A 19844-nucleotide genomic window follows, 5' to 3' on the forward strand; every position below is an offset into this window, starting at 1 on the left:
TATTCGCTCCAAACAGTCTGGGCTTTCTGTCTCACACCAGCAGCCATGCTATTGTCAGTCACATGAGTTTACTTTATTTATTTACTTTTTTAGCATTTTTTTTAGTTTGACATGCGCTGACTAAATCACTTGACCTGTATTTTTCAGACTCGAATTAGCCAGAAATATTAATGTCTATTGTAATTACTGCCATCGGGGAGCAGTCTGTGTAAATGTGCGTGAGTGATGGAGAAAGGAAAACGGATCAGGTAACAATTTCTCATTTCTCAAGCCAGTTCGAAGTGAATAGCTCTGAACCTGCAATAGTTTTTCCTCTGAGAGTACTTCCGCATGAGAGCTGATAAGTTAACTGTTACAGGGTTGTTCTCATTACCATTTACCACTCTTCTCTGGGGTCCAGCGTTCTTCAGGCTTTTTATCTGTTATCTCTTCTACATGGCAATTACTAATAAAATGTCTGAAATCAGCCGGATTTGAGTCCACAACACCTGTCCAATCTGTAGTTTATTTATTCAATTGGACTGTGCTGTAAACTGTAAACTGCAGGGGTCAGATTTGTCAGTTAATGATTGAGCTTTATTTTTATTTATTTTTACTTTTGGAAATCTCATTGATACTTGTAGTTTTCTTTTTTTTTTTTTTTTTAAAAAGAAAGAAAAATGTATGCTAATGAGCTTTCATCTAATTTGATATAAATACATTTGCATGAATTAAAAAGGCTCTTGAAGATGGTTATAAAAGTTTATTTCACTGTGAAATTCTCATTCTCAATATTGTCTGGAGAATAATGACGTGTGTGTGTGTGTGTGTGTGTGTGTGTGTGTGTGTGTGTGGATGGATGGATGGATTGATGGATAGAATTTTACAAAAGTGAGTTAACTCCTCACATTTCAGCAACCATTTTAGTGTCAACCATTTTTTTTTCCAAACATTTTTATCTCCTCAAGGGACAATACTGTAAAAAATTAAAACTTGGTTTTGGCAAAGACTCTGAGGATTTGAGAATTAACACTGTTTCTCTCCACAAAGATGGCCTAAGCTAACACTCTGAAACTGAGTTAAGGTGCAGCAGCCAGGTTCATACAGTTTTCTAAGATGGGTTCCATTTGTCAGTCCTAAGACTATGCGCCAGCACTGCAACAAGTCGGTTTGCATGGCCGTCATCCCAGAAGGAAACCTCTTCTAAATTTGGCTCACAAGACAGACCCTGCAAACAGTTTGCTTAAGACAACCTGTTCTTCTTCTTCTTATGGCTGCTCCAATTAGGGGTTGCCACAGTGGATCATCTGTCTCTATACTACCCTGTTCTCCACATCTGCCACTTTTAAACCAACTACCCTCATGTTTTTTCCCTTAACCACATCCATAATCTTCCTCCTTGGCCTTGCTGTCTCACTAGCCTCATACATGTCCTGCACCACCCTCCCAGACTTCCTCATACAATACTACAATTCCTCCATGGCACTTTCTCTAAATCTACAAACACACAATGCAACTCCTTCTGACCTTCTCTATACTTCTCCATCAACATTCTCAAAGCAAATAATGCATCTGTGGTGCTCTTCCTTGGCATAAAAGCATACTGTTGCTCACAGATGGTCACCTCTTCTCTTTCCCATTATTTCATTGTGTTATTAATTAACTTTATTCCCCTGTAGTTACTACAGGTATGCACATCTCCCTTATTCTTAAAGATCGTTACCAGCGCAGACCTTCTCCATTCCTCAGGCATCCTCTCACCTTCCAAAATCTTGTTAAGCAATCTGGTTAAACACTCCACATCCATCTCTCCTAAACATCTCCATGCTTCTACTGGTATGTCATCTGGTCATCTATGTCAACTGACTTTCCACTCTTTATCCTCTTAATTGCTGTTCTTACTTCCTCCTTACTAATCCTATCCACTTCCTCCTTCACCAACTCCACATCATCCAACATCATCACCCTCTCTTTTATTTTCCTCATCATTTAGCTGCTTAAAATACTCTCTCCATCTTCTCAACACATTTCCATCTGCATCCTTTATTGCTCTAACTTTTAAAACACATATCTACCTTTCTCCTCTCCATCATATCAGCTAACTCTCTCCCTTTACCAGTCATAGTACCAACACCAAAAAAAAAGTACCCACCATAACCTCCACTTTCCTCCACTTCTCCTTTCCCTGCTGTATCTGTAGACATCTTTCTCCTCTTCTTTTTCTCCTTCGGCCAACAGTAGCCCGATTTCCACCGGTACCCTGTTGGCTAATACCTGTGGCGGTCGTTGGTAACCCTGGCCTCAACAGAGCCGGTATGAAATTCTGGTTTGTGATCCGTATATTTGATTTGGTACATGTTTTACGCTGGATGCCCTTCCTAACGCAACCCTCCCCATTTACCTGGGCTTGGGCACTTAGAGTCCACTGGCTTGTCGAACCCTAATGGCTGGTTTTAAGTCCTGTGGTCTGATGAGACTAAGATAAACTTGTTTGGCTCAGATGGTGTCCAGCATGTGTGGCAATCCCATAGTAAGGAGTACCAAGAAAATTGTGTCTTGCCTACAGTCAAGCATGGTGGTGGTAGCATCATGGTCTGGGGCTGCAGGAGTGCTGCTGGTACTGGGGAGCTGACGGTTTATTGATGGGGGGGGGGAATGGATTCCAACATGTACTGTGACATTCTGTATTACAACTTGATGCCGTCCCTTCAGAAACTGGGCCGAACGGCAGTTTTTACTGCCTTGCTGAGAAAGTTGAATGTGAAGGTGATGAAGTGGCCAAATATGTCTCCAGACCTGAACCTTGTTGAGCACCTGTGGGCATCCAAAAGCAGAAGATGGAGAAGCGCCACGTGTCTAACATCCAGCAGCACCATGATGTGGAGGAGGATCCCAGCAAGAACCTGTGCAGCGCTGGTGAATTCGATACCAGGAGGATTAAAGCAATGCTAGATAACAATGTTGCTTACACAAAATATTGACTCTTTGTACACAGTTTTTGCATGTTTACTGTGGGTGAGATATATCTATCTAGAAGATAGATAGATAGATAGATAGATAGATAGATAGATAGATAGATAGATAGATAGATAGATAGATAGATAGATAGATGTTAAACTTAAACTAGGCAATGAGGGAAGCACAGTGAGATGAAGGGCATGGTGAGAACATGGTGTGCATGTGTGTGTCTGTCACAGAGAAAAAGAAACACTTACTATTAGGTGCTGAATTTTGTTTGTATTCTGGTGTTTCAGCTATGGGTCATGGAGTTTTCTGCTTGCATATCATGTGAAAGCCTTCCATTTCTCTCTGTATATTCAACAGCAAAGTGACTGGTTGGCTAGAAAGTTATATAAGTGTTTTACCCCACACACTGCTTTGCTTGGTTTCTGTCAGTATTTCCAAATGCCTGGGTTCCTCATCCTGAAAAGACCATCCATACATGCTAGATGAATTTTCTGTGTCTTTTAATAATCTGTGCGTGGGTTCAGACGCATTTACTCTAGTAACAGCAGTGAGGTTTTTCTTTTGTAAGTCAGTAATGAATAATTTTTCTTTCTTTTTTTCCGATTGTCAGATCAGCTTGCCTGATGAGGGAATTATGAAATAAAACCTGATATCTGACCTGAAATACGCTGGGCTCTGGTGACTGAGCTAATGATTGTCCACCCCTGTTTGATTCATAGTCTGGACAAATTCATTGTGTTTCAGTCAGATGAGAGTTCTCAAGGAAAATAGGAAAATGACAAATTGAGAAATAGTTTGAAACTGTGGCAGTCTGACAGCTCTGGGATTTGAACTTGTGACCTTTCTGTCTTTAGCACAGAATCTTAATAGCTGGATAGTCACAGACATAATAATGAGTTTCAATGCTTCAATTTTTTTTCAGGATTTTAAATATAAATACTGTATTATACTATACTATCTAGAACGCTAACTGCACCTCAAGCCTCCTCACCCTACATAAGTATCTGACTTTATTAACGTGCTTATGGATGAGTGTGGGTATGTGTATATGCCAAAGGTGTTCTTCACATGTTTGATATTTCTCTCTGACTTTGTGATCCAGTGGCATTGTAATTCCGTGATGGACAACACTCCAGCCGACTGTTTGCTCTTTAAATAACGCCTACAGAGCTTGGAGGTATGCTTCAGTGTGTTGTCTTGTTGCATTGTGAAGTTGGTTCCAGTTAGCCACAGTCTAGATAAAATTGCATTCTCCAACCTTCCCTTTTCCAAATCGACCCCCAAACCATTAGCTTTCACCTCCATTTTTGATTGTGGGTGTGAGGCAGCCTGGTAACATCTCTCTTGTTCTCTGTCTTACATAAGTTCTCCTGTTTGAGCCAGAAATGTCAAATTTGGACTCATCTGTCCACAGAACTTTCTTCCAGCCATTCCCTGTCCAATTATAGTGTGTATTTGTCCACGTTATTTACTTTGTTCTGTTTGTAGCCTTCAGGAGCCGGAAACTTGCCCATGCGTCTCTGAGCCTCCAGACAACAGTGGATGTTGACAGTGGTACCTCAAATGTGTCACTGCGCTGTGCTTTAAGCTGACTGGTTAAGTGTCAATTGTGAAGGCTGATCATCCTGAGGTGCTTGTCCTCTTGAAGTGTGGTGCATTTTCACTTTCCACTCGCTTTTTTCTTTGTCCTTGATAGACCCAGTATTATCATTTAGGTTGCACTCACTTTTGTTGTCAGCTATTTTGACAATAATGGCTGTATGTTAAGTTGTTCTTCGAGGACCGTAAACCTGTACAAGCTGCACAATGACGACACTCAAATATATAAAATTTAAATTTTATAGAGAATCCTCCTTTGAGAACATATAACATTGCTGAAATGTGAGGGGTGTACTTACTTTTGTGAGATACTGTATATAGCCAATGTTTTTGAATGCTAATCGTTATAAAATATTGGATGTGTCGGCTTTAATTGCATTTTACAGGAAGGATGTTAATGTTGTCAAGCAGGAATCGTAATCATACTTTTTGTGTGCGTTTCCTGTTAACACAATACAGCATGTGACTGAACAGGGTGTGAAGACCACGCTTAAATGGAAGCTCTTTAACCATTGTTAGGGTGATTTAGACCACAATACTATAACCTTTCACCTCTGATTCATATCGTAGTTTCCTACCGTCTTGAAAATATTTACTAACCCTCACCCAGGGTAAACCTTCTGGATGGATGATATTTAGTTACCGTGTGAGGTAATGCTGTGAGGTGAGTTATGCCTGGGAAGAAAAAATACCAAAACACAGGGTTTTTTTTTTTTTTTTCTTTTTTTTGTCATCATTGTTTTTTTTTTTTTTTTTTTTTTTTTTTGAGAAGCCTGTGATTGTATAGGCACTGATTATTTTGTCTCTGATTTGCCCTTGTGTACATTTCTCCTTCATTGTGGAGGCTCTCCATTTGACACACGCATAAGAACACAAAGCATACCGGGAAACATGTTTTACTTGTTCGCCACACGACAAAAGGACAAATCTGTTGACTGTGAAAAAAACTAAAGAAATCTTGCAGTACTCATGAAATAAATGTATTGTGCACTTTACTAATTATAAATCATATTTTTTAAATAATTATATTATATAGTTTCATCCAAGAAAAGTTTCTAGTACTTCTCAGGGGTTCTTCCAGATGTTACAGACTTTTTTTTTTTTTTTTTTCCTTGACATTCATCTCTGGTTTGCTTTAGGTTTTTGTAGGTCTATAAGCTTTCTTCCCATATCTGTACAAAAGAAATTGGTTCATCTAGTAAAAATGTTGTTCCTTTTAGTAGAATACTATAAATGCAATTAATCAGTTAATAATGCTGGATATATGCAGACATCTGCTCTCCATGTTTATTTATTTTTTCCCCCATCCTAGATAAACGTGACTGTTTTGAATGATTTTTTTTTTTTTCCTCCCTCATTTTCATTTCACATTTCCTTTCAATTTCTGTAGAGAATAAACAAGGGCACCTGTGCTGTTTAATAAAACATTATAACAGACTGTGATAAAATCGTAATGATCTCCTCTGAAGAGAAACGCATTAGAACACTGATCACTACGACTTGCATTCACTATCTTTATGGATGCCTGTAGCTCCTTGACTAGGTAGCATGTGAGATAAGAGGAACTTAATGTTATTGAGGCGGAGTTATATTACCATTCAAAATACAGTATGAAGCTATTTTTAATTATTTTTTAAATTTTTTTCCTTTTGAAACTGAACTTGGGATCACGCGTTGAATATTTTTCCCACAGAGCTTGCCAGTCTTATGTTGCTTTCTCTGACGTTTTTTTCATAATATAACCAAACTTGGTAAAGCGCATGAAATGTAAGCTTTGGCACAGCTTACGACAGTTGAGGTTTGAGTGATGAGCCTGATAGCATCAGTTCATCAGCAGATGGGCGTCGTCCCGTCAGTTCTCGGCCTTGATTACATAACACAATCTGTATCTGTTCTGTACTCCAAACGTTTTTTTTTCTATTCAGTTTTTAACCCAGAGTGGGTCTGGCCTAAACTGTCCTCTATTTATAGAATATTGAAGTTCAGTGATTAAAAGTACCAGTCAGTATTTGGTTGCATTCCTCCATTTTTCTTTATATATATATATATATATATATATATATATATATATATATATATATATATATATATATATATATATATATATATATATATATATATATATATATATATATTTATTTATTTATTTATTTATTTATTTATTTATTTATTTATATATATTTATTTTTTTATTCTATCCATTTTCAAATTTGCCTTTAACTTGAGGTCTACGCCTGCAAGCTTGACACAATACAAGTACCTTCTTCTACAAGTGCGTTCTTTTGGTGAACGTGTCCTCTGCATGTTTAGACTGAGTAAAGTAAACAGGTACCACATGAAATATTGATAGGGTTGCTATGATGTACAAAAATCTCTCTCTATTGTCTTTTCTATGTTCACACAATAGAGCTGGAGTTCTTCACCCACACTGTGAAACAAAATGCTGAAATTGGTTTCTAAAATACTACATCAGAAGCTGCTGTCTATAGCTGCCCTAAGGAGCAGGGATCTAAACTTATTTAAGTTGCACAGTAAAGTGAGAAATTGTATCGCACCCCCTTTACTCTAGAACTTTTGGCTTCTACCTTGTGACGAAGAGCGAACTTCATGCTGGCTGACATATTAAGAGCAGTGAGCACGGCCATGCTGCTGTCTAAAATATCCCCTAAAGAAGCATTTGTCCTGGTTAAATTTAGTTTATTATATAGTGCAACATCATTGCCTAGCAGTTTTTCAATAGCCTATGCCCTGATTAAATCAAGCTGGGGAAAATAAACACTCTGCAGCACTGTCCTCATTTTGTTCTGATTCCTGGTTCGAGAGCGGTAGCAGATACAAAGTATTTAACTGTATAATACAGTCGAGTTCTTGACTTCACTTCAGTTCTTTTATTCTTTTAGCTAATTGATGGCTTTATGGTCATGTCCATCGAAGGCGAAGGGAACCTCTTGTTCTATTCCCTGTCGAGCTCGGAGTCGTTACGTCAGCTGAGCTAAAAGATTAACACAATCTTCTTCTCCACATTAAATACATCATTTATAGCTCATTAAATACTTCAGATTGTTTCTAGTAGATTATATAAAATTAATGTTCAACTCTGTATTTTGTGTAGGAGAGATTTATCTTGGTGCTTATAGAATTCAGCAAACCGAATCAGTAATGAATTATACAGAAATATGGATGGGTAAAGAGGTTGGCACTAGCTTTACATTTTTAATTCTCCCTGAGCCACAAAGCCTCTGTTATAATTTGTACACTTTTCTGGACACAAGTTGCAGAATCTGTATGGTTGTAAGCTGATTGACTTCTGCTCTTCTGTATATGAGGCAATCAAAAGGTTCTAGTTTTGTAACATGCCAACAGATGGCAGCACACGGCTGCACGCGCAGTCACAGAGAGCACCGAACTTTATAAGTGAATGTGTATATCGGGAGCTGTGCAACCGGTGCTGTTCTGCCACCGAGCTCGGCGGAAACACGATCTTACTTTCGCAGCCGCCCTACTCGCCAGATTTGGCTCCTGTGGACTGCAACCTTTTCCCGAAGTTGAAGATCCTGCCAAAATGTTGCTGTTTTTTTTAAAAGCTTTGCGGAGATCCAGGGCAGAAGATGCTTGACTTCCAGGACACATTCCAGAAGTGGCAGGAACGCTGGGAGCAATGTATTGCTGTGCGAGTAGACTATTTTCAAGGTGATGGTGTGTAAAGACAGATACATAAAGTAATTTTATAGTTTAATATTTTAATACCAACTTATATGCTAAATTCTATAATGCATTTGGTAGGATTCTCCAATGACAAACTATCTTATGGAATAGATTTACCCAGTACCCTTTGGCTTTACCCTGGTGCAACAAGGAAATTATTGAAGGCTTGTAGGTTTTAATTTGTATTTTTTTTTTTTTTTTTAAGTACACTTTAGCGTCTAGAATGTAACAATCTGATTGCACTGGAAATGCCCTGATACTAAATGCCGAGTGTTTAGAAGTTTAGGTATTTTGTGTGAAGTGGTGATTTAAACAAGATCTCCCAAAAATAGGGAAAGAGCTTTGTATCTGGTCATATGCCATGCCGAGGAAAGGATCTATTTTTGTAAAAGTGGAAGCTCTTGGCTACATTTCTTCGAAACGTAGAAATGTCCCAGACTTTAAAAGTCTGTCATGTCACATTAAGTTGACAGGTGAACACCTGAACATCATACTTCACTTCCTATCTTCAGAAATGAAGACATTTTGCAGTCCGAAACGATTTGGGCAGTCTGTCTATGTATTGATTTGACACAATTGTGTGACTGTCTGCTTCCTCTCTCTGAGCACTATTTTAAATACAGACATCAAACTTTCAGTGTATTCAGAACCTCAAGCAGACCAACTTTCATGTGCATCTACGGAATACCTATTATTCAAGAATTCACACAGATGAACCAGCCGATTCAAGACACATCCCCAGTGCTTTCCCTGTCCTTTTTTTTTATGGTTCTTCAAATTTCAAATGCATGATTGAGCAGATTGTATCCAGGTAACTTCCCCCAGGGCAAGAGGAACTTGCGTGTCTCCCTGGTTCTGTCGCAACTGACAAGTGAAGGTCTGAGAACTTCTGTGCCTGTCCTCAATTTCCTCATAATCTCAGATGTACATCTTTTGAAAAGCAACTATCAAATGCTGTTATTAATGGAATTGAAATTCCATTCTTTTCATAATTAGTTATTATAGATTATTATCAGATCATTATCTCCTTCATCTCTTATTGATGCCTGCCTGTAAGTCTCGAAAGGAGATTCTCCTGGATTGTGTCGGTAGTATCAGTGGGTTTTTGGCTGAAACCTGGGCTGTGTGTTTTGGAAGAGTCCCACCCTTCTGTTATTTTCTGTGTGGAAGCCCTGGCTTGAAAGCACACTGCCAAGCACCACTCCCAGGATCAGGAAGTGTGTTGTTTTGCTTCACAGGAGGAAACCAGAAGCCTGCTCTTTGCTGAATGTACGGTTTGCTGGCACTCTTTCAACAACCTTAGACCACAAACACGGCCTTCATTCCGGACTCTGACAAGCTCTCTAATAAACCGCTGAAACGCGAAGATTGAGCGGTCTGGAGAAATCGCTGTGTTTTTGTTAACTAATGAAAGAGTCTGGGTTGTAAAATGCAATAATTTTTTTAAGTATGTGTTGTACACAGTTAGCTGATAAATGACCTCAGACTTTATGTAGTATATGTTGGGACCATGAACTAAAAGTTGGCTAGTCATGAAGCAGCATTTTTGCTTGGTGAGTTGATTATTTATAAAACTTCAAAACATGTGAACTCCTGTCCACATGATGGCTCCTTCTATTCTTTTATATATAGGATAGGCTTTCGGTGCTGAGTGCAAAATTGTCCTATGTTTTGCATAAAGTCAGTGACTGCCCAGGTTTGCCGTTTTAAAGCGTTAACTGGTACATCCCTCTGGCCTCAGTATGCACTTTATCAGAGAAACAGGTATGAAAGGGATTTTACAAACATGCTGTCATTGTGTAATGGGGAAATTCTAAGGGTTTGTCAGGGGCGCATGCTACTTGAAGTTTGAAGTTAATTTTCATGACGTCGTTTCCTCCCCGTGATTCTTCATAAGAGGGTCCATTCTTTATTCTGACACAGTGATTCCGGCAGTAGGTCCAGAATCCACCAACGATTAACCGTGATCCAGCCTGCCCACTTTTCATCTGCGCATGTTCTCCACTCATGCTGTACATCAGAAAAGGCACATCATACGAGTATTGTGAATGATTAAAGTGTTTTAAAAGGTGCTGAAGCTGTCAAATGAGAATTTGGCTGGCATTTTATTCTTATTCGCTGATCCACATACTATTTCAATAGATTGTTTAATGTCTAACGAGTGGAGCGACAGAAAATTATTTCATTGTTACTATTTTTTGCTACAGGGTTTCCACAGGGTCCTAAAAAGTCAACATTTTGAAACCCATATTTTATGACTTAAAAAGTCCTTTTTTCTGATGTAACACTACCTCTAATGCTCATTGAAATGCTCCTGCAGCACTTTAGAATGTTTTTTTGTTTAGTTGTGGTGCAATAGTTCTTTCTTTCGCTAGTTCAAAAATAATTTGCTGTATTACGACTACAAATAAAACTTAACATGCAACAGCCAATCAGCTTTCTGTTGTTTGCACAAATCTCTCATGGACTGTACCACAGACGTAAAATGGTTTTATTATGGTAGAGTGCAAGTTTAGCGATGCTTGGCTTTGGAAAAAAATAATAATTTAGGGCTTGCTCACAATGTGTGTGTGTGTGTGTTTTGATGTTGCGATATAGGTCTTAAATTTCATTCTTAATGGTCCTAAAAAGGTCTTTTTTAAAAGTCAGGCTTTGTGAATCCTGCAGAAACCCCGTGCTATCATTCACCAACACTAGTCAATGATCAGGGTCATGCAAGCTTGTCTGTGCCGAACAGGGCAGTTAGCGCCGGGTGTGTTAAGCTGTCCTGTGATGTAACATCCTAGCCTTCACCTTCTCTCACTAGTTGCTGTTGTGATCGAGTGGAAATTTGCAAATGACCAAATTTGGATGGAAGAAAAAAAGGTTTTGTACCTGTAAATTTTTTTACAGCACTACCTCCTAGCCGAGGTGCCAGTATTTATGGTTTTGCCATAAAATTTTATACTTTTATCCTCTTGCTTCAATGATCACAAAAGCAGCCTGGCAGGAAAGCCAACTCGTATAGTATAGCAACTGCCGAGGAAAAAGACTCGGGACCTGAAAGATGTGAAGATGTTCGGCTTCCTCTAGGCAAATGTTAAACTGTTTAATCGGTTTTGTGAGTAAATCTTGTGAGCAAGAAACTGTATTTTTTGGTTTTTATTTTTTGATCAGTAACAATTAATTGGTAGGCAATGCAATTTTTTAAAATTGCTCTTACTATCACTAGGAAAAAATTGAACACACACAGTAATAACCGGTTTCTTGTTTGCACTTTAGCCATATCTGTGTTATTGACTCACTTGACCTTTCCTTGGCTGCAGGAAGGGAGTGTCCAGCACAGGAAGTGAGCTCAGAGCTTCCCATTCTGTTGTTTTTTCCTCTCTTGAGTTCAAATGCAGAGCTTAAAAAATATAACAGCTGAATGGCTAAACTACTGCCACAAAGGAAAAGGTACACACTTGTTTAAGTTGTACTTAAAGTAGGAAATCCAAACGTGTCCCAGCGTGACAGTGCCCCTCTGCACAAAGCGAGCTTTAGGTGGGTTGGAGTGGAAGACCTTGAGTGGTCCACTATAGAGCTCTGATTTAAACCCTAGTGAACACCTTTTGGAATAAATTGGAACACTGACTGCACCTCAGGCCTCCTCAACCTACGTCATTGTCTGACTTCACTAATGCTCTTGTGCACAAGCATCCTTTATATTGCCATGTGTAGGTGGAAAGGGGGAAAAACCTATTAACCAATAATATCATGTCATGATTCAGCAAAAAACAAAAACGCTGAGCTCATTTACTTTTCCACAGACCAGTTAACTACACGTTTAAACATTTCATGCTTTAAAAAAAATGACGCATTCCATAATTTTAATTTCACATCAGTAAAACGTACATTGTTTTTGCTGTAATTGTATTGTACAACAAGAAGGAGGTTAAAACCGTCAAACACACAATCTGACCTTTTTAGCTTTTCATCTGCTCGCTGGGATGGAAAACAAGGTCAAACAGAAAGGCTGCCTGTTTTTATGAGGTGCTTGTTTCTCATTTGCCTTACAGTAATTGTGAAAGGAGACTGTTTGTGTTCAATCTGCAGTAAAGCTCCGCCGGTGGTTTAAAAGTCACCGGTGCGCTGTAGCAAGCCGAGCCGGCCATAATTGAAGACTTTCCGTTCGAGAGCGACAGCGTGATGAATGTGCGTGTGTGAAACTGGGACGCTATCACCAGGAACATTCACGGCCTCTCTCAAACACACCACGCACGCATGCAGAGTGAGCGAGCGAGAGAGCGAGCTGTGACCTGCTTTAGGTTCGAGTTTCTTTCTCTTTGAGTCATTTGGTTTTGCAAAACAGCCTCTGTTACTTTTTGATTAATTTTATTTGTTTTGTACGGGAGTATGCGTGGGGTGGGGTGATGTAGCAATTGCTGGTCCATAATGCTAGTCGATCATTTCGAAAAATATCAACACCGATACTGGCTACTGTTGCGTAATTGTTCCTGCATTGATTAAATATTCTTTTTTTCCAAGTTTGAATTAAAATTCAGCGAGCCGCATTACGCTGTATGGCCGAGCCGGACATTTTTGATGGATGCAGCTGTTAGAAATAAGTAATGTCCTTTTACTTGATGCAGTTTCTGAACCAATCAGGTTTCATCAATCACAGTTCACTCCTCACCGCCGTTTATATAAATCGCAGCTTGGAATGAACAGTCAGGGAAAATAAGCGTAATTGCATTAAGGAATAATTAATTATAATGAATTATAATTATAAATGCTTAAAAAGGTATTAAAAACTAGTTCTTTTTAAAGGACTTTATAAATCTTACATCCATAATGTACATATGATTATATAACAATGTTCAGCTGCTGTACCTTGCCAGAGTAATAGGTACAGGTGTAACGGTTTACGTATTCATACCAAACCGGAGTGCAGTCTTTTCTACATGCGGAACATAGTTAAACTCTGGAGTTCCCCATGAACGTATTAAATGGCAAACCACCTTAACAAGTTTTAGTCTCCGCCTCACACTTTGAGCAAATGTTTTTATTATTGTTAAACTTGAAAACATACACAACAATGCCAGGGGTATAAAAAGAAACCAGTGTTACAGCGCACTAGTGTCACTGTGGCTACTCATTCCGTACAGGAAATACCATTTGTAGTGCGCCGAAATACTTTGTTAAATACGAAGTAACATGACCGTGATATTTTAATAATATGACCATGATTTTCCTATTTGTGTTTTTTTTAATACTTTAATACATTTCTCTTAAAAGGAGATGATCCTGAAAATTCCGCATATCAAGAGAGTAAATAAAGGAAGGAAGGATGTAAGGAATAAAGATATGTGTTTTAGTTTGCTTAAATAAGTAGAACAGTTAAGAAATTTTAATATTAAATGTAAAACATGCACACATTTTATATTTTTTTATAATATAAATGCTATGAAATATTATTTCATATATAATTCAACCAAGCAGGCATCTTATTTACAATTATTTGTAAAAATGAAAACTGTTGTTCACAAACTTTAGCTATAATAAAGTGAATTTATAATAAAAAAAAATCTCTATCTGCACTAAAATTGAATCGAGCCATGACTTCCGACTCAAGGTACATACCGAACCGTAAGTTTTGTGTACCGTTACACCCCCAGTAATATGACGGGGGTTTTTATTTGGTATATTTGATATACCAGAAATAGTTCCATACGACAGATACAGTATGTTGCTTATAGACGGGCAAAGAGAGAGAATAGAAGGTAAATCCATTTATCTGTGGTTTCTGATATTAAGATACATTTTATATGCACATTTCTTTTAAACATTGAATATGTAAAGCCCTGAAATGGCACAAAAATAAACGCCTACACAGTAGATGAGGTGATAGTGATGTTTTTCCAGACCCTCGCAAAAGCAAAACATGTTTTCTGACTGTTTGTACGTGTAGTCATGGAAGTACTTTACTGTGTGTGTGTGTGTTCAAATATGTTGTGTGATTTGATCCCATTTTAAAAGAGCATACCAGTGATTTTACCAGTGCTGATCAACTTTCAGAATAATATAACACTTGTATAACCTCACTGGAATGGTTAAGTGAGCACACGCTATAGATAGAACGACTGGGTTCAGTTTGTCTGATGTGTAGAAACAAACATAGCGAAGAACAGGAAAATCATTCGCAACCACCATTCGACAAAATTGAGCTGAGTGGGAGGAACAGTATCTGGGTGCGGTTCTGACAGATTCACTGAGGAAAAAAGCGGAAAAAGGCGTTTGCAATCTTTCTGGCAGACACAATTCAATCCGTACGTCACCGAGAATTGGCTTTGCATACAGTGTAAACATGCATGTTATCAGGGTAAGCATAGATTCTGTAACATCTTGTAGAGCGCTGGCATATAAAACGTTATGCAACGCCATGCAACATGAACAATGTCCACTGTCACCATCTGACACCGAATCAGTGAACCGTTTAGACCAATGTTTGAGGAATGTGTCTTGGTCCAAGCAGTCCCCACTGCCTACTCCACAGCCTTCTCTACGATCTCCATACTCCTCTGTAGAAAAGATTCTGTGCCAGAGGGAAATATTGAAAATTCATAATATTGCCTAAAAGCCAGGTGTTACACTGCATCTGCAGTTCACTTTTATCTGTGTATTGCAGTAGTTGCACACTGAAATGCAATCACTGTTTAATCACAGCCCTTGTGATCTGAGAACCTGCGGAAGCAGTATTGTTTGTTTGTTTGTTTGTTTGTTTGTTTTACACGTGGCTCTACTGTGGCAAGAATAATGTCTCCATACTTCGCGTTTCTGGGTTGAATGTATAAAGGTTAAACCAGCACTCCAGCTTTGCTGCCCTTTAACTTGGCTACCACCAAGAACATACACAATCGCACTTTCCCTGCCCCTTGTTTATGCACCAGCATGTAGCTTTCAGCACCGAGGAGAACAGTATGTCTAGGTAAAGGCGGACTTTCTTTTGTGTGTATTCAGCAACGTAACCGCATTATCTCGAGCATACTGTAGTCCTCTGCGAAACTCTTGCGGTCTACCTGCTTGCGGTGGATCTATTTAAGGGTGTGTGTGTGTTTCTGTGCTGTTCTGGCTCAGACATTTTCAGGCCATCGTGTCCTTGTTTTCCACAAGTACTCACTGCAGGAAGAGACTAAAGGAAAAGGGCGGGACAGCAAATCCCCAAGCGATTTTTATTTCCCCTCTGAAGGCTCTGTGGAAATGGGGCTAGCTGACACAAATTTGACACACGCCGTCTCGTATTTAATTTTAGTTTTATTTTTTTTCTTGATTTGAATTTTGACCATGCAGTAACTGAACTTCTGCTGTATAAATCAAACTCCAAAGTTAGATATAAGTTAAAATGTGCCAAGTACAAGTGCTTAGGGAACATTTAGCTATCCTGTCTTATTTTGCTTTATGTTCTTACAGTCTCCAGAATTATTATTATTATTTTAATTAATTTTAATTTTACATCACTGTTTCTTCTCTCCATCTACAGCAATGGCAGCCATCCGCAAGAAGCTGGTGATAGTAGGAGATGGAGCATGTGGAAAGACATGTCTACTCATTGTTTTCAGTAAAGATCAGTTCCCTGAGGTCTACGTGCCTACTGTATTTGAGAACTACATCGCTGACATCGAAGTGGACGGCAAACAGGTGAGCGAGAAGCGCCAAATGATTGATTTGGATGTATTAATGAGGGAAATCTTACAATACAGACAGCTGTGTGTGTGTGTGTGTGTGTGTGTGTGTGTGTGTGTGTGTGTGTGTGTGTGTGTGTGTGTGTGTGTGCAATTGTCTTCATTTATTTTAGAAATAGCCTTGCCAAACTTACACTTATAAAGAACGTCTTATTAATTCTTTATCACCACATTATCTCTGTAAAGCTGCTTTCAGACAATGTTAATTGGTTAAAGCGCTGTACAAAAAAAAATGAATTGAACTTTCAGTGAGTGCAATGTGATAAATTCATTTTCTTGTATAGAAAGTGTATTATGTAATTGCAGATAAAATTGATTGCAATGGTCAGTCCAATACAGTGTGACCTACAGTACTGAGTCCAGTGCAGGGTGTTGTGGGTCAGTGTTGATCAGAGAGTATAGTGTGTCAGTCAGATCGATTCTACCTCAGTGCTCCATTCTGATATTTTTCGCATCGATCCACTACAACCGTGTCGAACAGATACAGCATTCTAGCACTGTTTCCATCTGATATCATTTGTTCCTATCAGAAAAAATATTGGTCTGACTTTATCAATGCTTTCCCAAGTCAGCTTATGCTTTTGTCTCAGAAATCCCAAACAAGGACACATGGCGGTGTATTTATTTCATTATTTGTTCTAAATGTAGTGCCCCTATTTGGTACTGTGGCTTTCAAAAAGCGCCATTAGTAACAACCAGAAAGGTAGAGTCAGGTGTAATAGCATGGTGTTGTGTAATAATAGAGAATCGCTTGTCTGTTTCTCTTATGCTGACTGAGGACATTAGGCCATGCCATCTGTGCAGATCCATTAGATGAATGTTGATGCATTTTAAACACCACGGTATTGTATCTCTAGAGCTCTTTATTCAGTTTCACGAAGATAACCATAACCATAACCATACAGAACATCACCATCAGTCGCATTGTAAACCACATATATTATATAAAACATATTTATAAGCCCGGTCACAAGCCATTCGAAGTTTATGGTAGTGGATAGAAAGTGGGTGAGCTGCTTAGATGTTCAGGTACAGCTATGGTTTACAGCTGATGCCTGAATATAGATCTTGCCGGCTTTATTGCTGTCAGTTAGAGTTGCAAAAGAAGCAAACAATTTCTGGAAACTTCAAACAGGAACAACTCCTATGGACCTATGTAAATATTACAAGTTGGAAACATTTAGGGAATTAATTGGAATTTTTGGGAATTAATTAGAAATTTGGGGAAATGTATTTAAACTGTATTATATACAACCATAAATATAAACATTTGTTTGGTCATAAGCTGGCATGCATGCATGCAAACTAAAGCAATTGTTAGTATAATTTTGTTGCACAATAGATCTCACACAGCACAAGGAAGTTTTAAGCATAAATGTATGTAATATTTGTGTCATTTCATGCACAGGATTGATGATTGTGCAGGTAGAAATTCAAGTGAAATTGCACTAAATATTGTTTTTAACCAAGATTATACTGCAAGATCTTTTTTTTTTTAATTCTCAATTTCATTTAAGTTCCCTGTAATTAACCTGTAATTTTCCTTTGGAAAGGTTTCAGTCTTGAAAATCCCCAGATTTTTGCAACCCTAATGTTAGTAGATGTAATGTTTATAAGTAGTTTTGCTACCTGGAATTATTTATAATCTAATATTGCCTACTTTTTGTTTATATATGTTTTGGAAAATGTTACAAGTCAATTTAGCATTGCTTTATAAAAATTGTTATACCACAGGGCAGCTGATTAGTGTTTTTTATTTTTATTTATTTATTTATTTTATGTTCCTTATAATGAAGCGCTCTGTTCAGCACTGATCATTAAGCCTGGTACATTGGCAGTGAGTAAGCAGCAGGTGCATGTTACACCCATATGCGATCTTGTTGATGCTTTTTGTCAGTTGCAGTGCTTGGCATTTTGTTTACCCACCGACAGGTTGGTTTGAGACCTTGGAAGTAGAACTTGGAAATAGCACCGGAGTGCATCAGATGGTCAGTGGGCTGTGTGGCTGGCTGGCTGGGTGAAGATCACACCAGGGCAGTGGGTGCAAAATTGTACTGCAACACGGGTTAAATAACTTTTTGAAGCGAATTGCGATCAGAACGATCAGAATTGCGATCAAAACATGTAATTAACGTAAAAGTTAGTGGTTTTATCCAGTCACTTCTGTGTACATTCGAGGTCTGACGGTCGTACTGAACATTACAATGGCTTATTTTGATGATATATCTTGGTACTTGAAGTATACAGGTGCAGCAGATAACAATACTGCATCACAGCTTCCGAGTCCCTTTCGAGAAAACATACCAGTGGGTGGATTGGCCAAGATAAATTTGCTCGTAGGTGTGAATTAGTGTGTGCTTCGAGCACTAGACTGGCATCCGATCCAGGATGGATTCCCACATCACACCTTCCTGGGAACGATCCACTCAAAATAATGTAACAGCTTGAATTTTCTTTATGCACACCAGCTCCAAAGTAAATCCCATGCACTGCAGATTTGTATGGCAGATTTGGATGGAGTGATGTCATTTGAGTAAAACTGCAACATGACTTACATACATGTAAAAAAATAAATAAATAAAAAAAAACACCCTGTTGGATACAGGTGAGGTTTGGACAAATTCTGTCAGAGTGGGATGAAAAGGACATTTTTTTCTAAAGAGTGAAGGGGCATCTCTCTGTATTTTAGCTTTACATTTTTCTCAGTCTTAAATCTTAAGTATTAGCTGAAGTATTAGGCTCAAATTTCCCTAAAGCTTCAGCTTGATCAGCCAGGTATACAGTATATACAGCACATCAGCTGACTTTCTCATGATAGTGATAACAGTAAGTACAAATTGTCTCAATTTTTTTCAAACTGTCCATTTCAACAAGATGGCCTGAAAGTGGTTGATGTGCTGTTCACTAAAACTGAAATGGGTGAAAGCGATATGACTCAGAGGACAAGAATGTTAAGGGGAAGAGTGCTTGTGAAATTTAGAGGATAGTGATGGATCGGTAAGACAACATGACCAAAAAGCCTGCCCATTTCTGACCATTTTTTTCAGATGCAATAAAGTAAACGAGACTAAATTTGCCAAGATCCCTGACCTTTCCTAGACCTTACTTTCCTCAGAGGAAATGCATGTGCTTGACGTTCTCTTCTTTGAGTTTTATCATAGTTTTTATAAGAAACGAAAAGTAGAGAGAATTGTCTCCCCATTCGTCGTTTAAGATTCTGCATGCACGCTCTCTCTCTCTGTGTGTGTGTGTGTGTGTGTGTGTGTGTGTGTGTGTGTGTGTGTGTGTGTGTGTGTGTGTGTGTGTGTGTGTGTGTGTGTGTGTGTGTGTGTGTGTGTGTGTTGGGTGGGTGGTTGAGAGAACAAAGAAGATTGAACTAGTGCGTTACTATATAATGCATGTATATATGGATTTATATTTATACCTGTTGGAATTTAAGCTCACATGGTGTTGGATCCCTTTTCACTGATGTTGGTTCTGTTGCATGTTAAATGTTTAAGAAACATGGCTTGCTTTCCAACCTGCTTAAGAGCTAAACTGTTACACAATCAGATGTGGGAGGTTCTCAATGCAGAATGTTTTAAATAATAAGGAAATTACTCCTACTACTATTACTACGACTATTAAAAAAAACCCTGAAAAACTATTTATGACATAATGGCAAAAAACGACTACAATGACTCTACAACTGCGGTGATCAATTCTGTCAGTGAAGAACAGAATGCTGAGGCTGCAGTGGGCACAGGCTCATCCAAACTGGACAGATGACACTAAAAACATAACCTGATCTGATGTTACTTGATTGCTGCTGAGGCACACAGATAGTATTTGCCACCAAGGGCATGAATCCATTGACCCAACTTACCTTGTATCAACAGTCCAGGCTGGTGGAGG

The 19844-nt window shown here is 38.5% G+C and overlaps 1 protein-coding gene across 1 annotated transcript in view; it reads left to right on the forward strand.

Annotated features, from left to right (window-relative positions):
- The window catches only part of rhocb (ras homolog family member Cb), a 32771-nt gene that overhangs the window by 9790 nt on the left and 3137 nt on the right, over nucleotides 1-19844 (forward strand). Inside the window, exon 2 of the mRNA XM_046872136.1 lies at nucleotides 15749-15906. Coding sequence (XP_046728092.1) covers nucleotides 15751-15906 — 156 coding nt within the window. The 5' untranslated portion in view covers nucleotides 15749-15750. The remainder of the gene's footprint in view (nucleotides 1-15748; nucleotides 15907-19844) is intronic.

The sequence above is a fragment of the Silurus meridionalis genome, chromosome 17 (genome assembly GCF_014805685.1).
Source record: "Silurus meridionalis isolate SWU-2019-XX chromosome 17, ASM1480568v1, whole genome shotgun sequence".
Taxonomy (NCBI): domain Eukaryota; kingdom Metazoa; phylum Chordata; class Actinopteri; order Siluriformes; family Siluridae; genus Silurus; species Silurus meridionalis.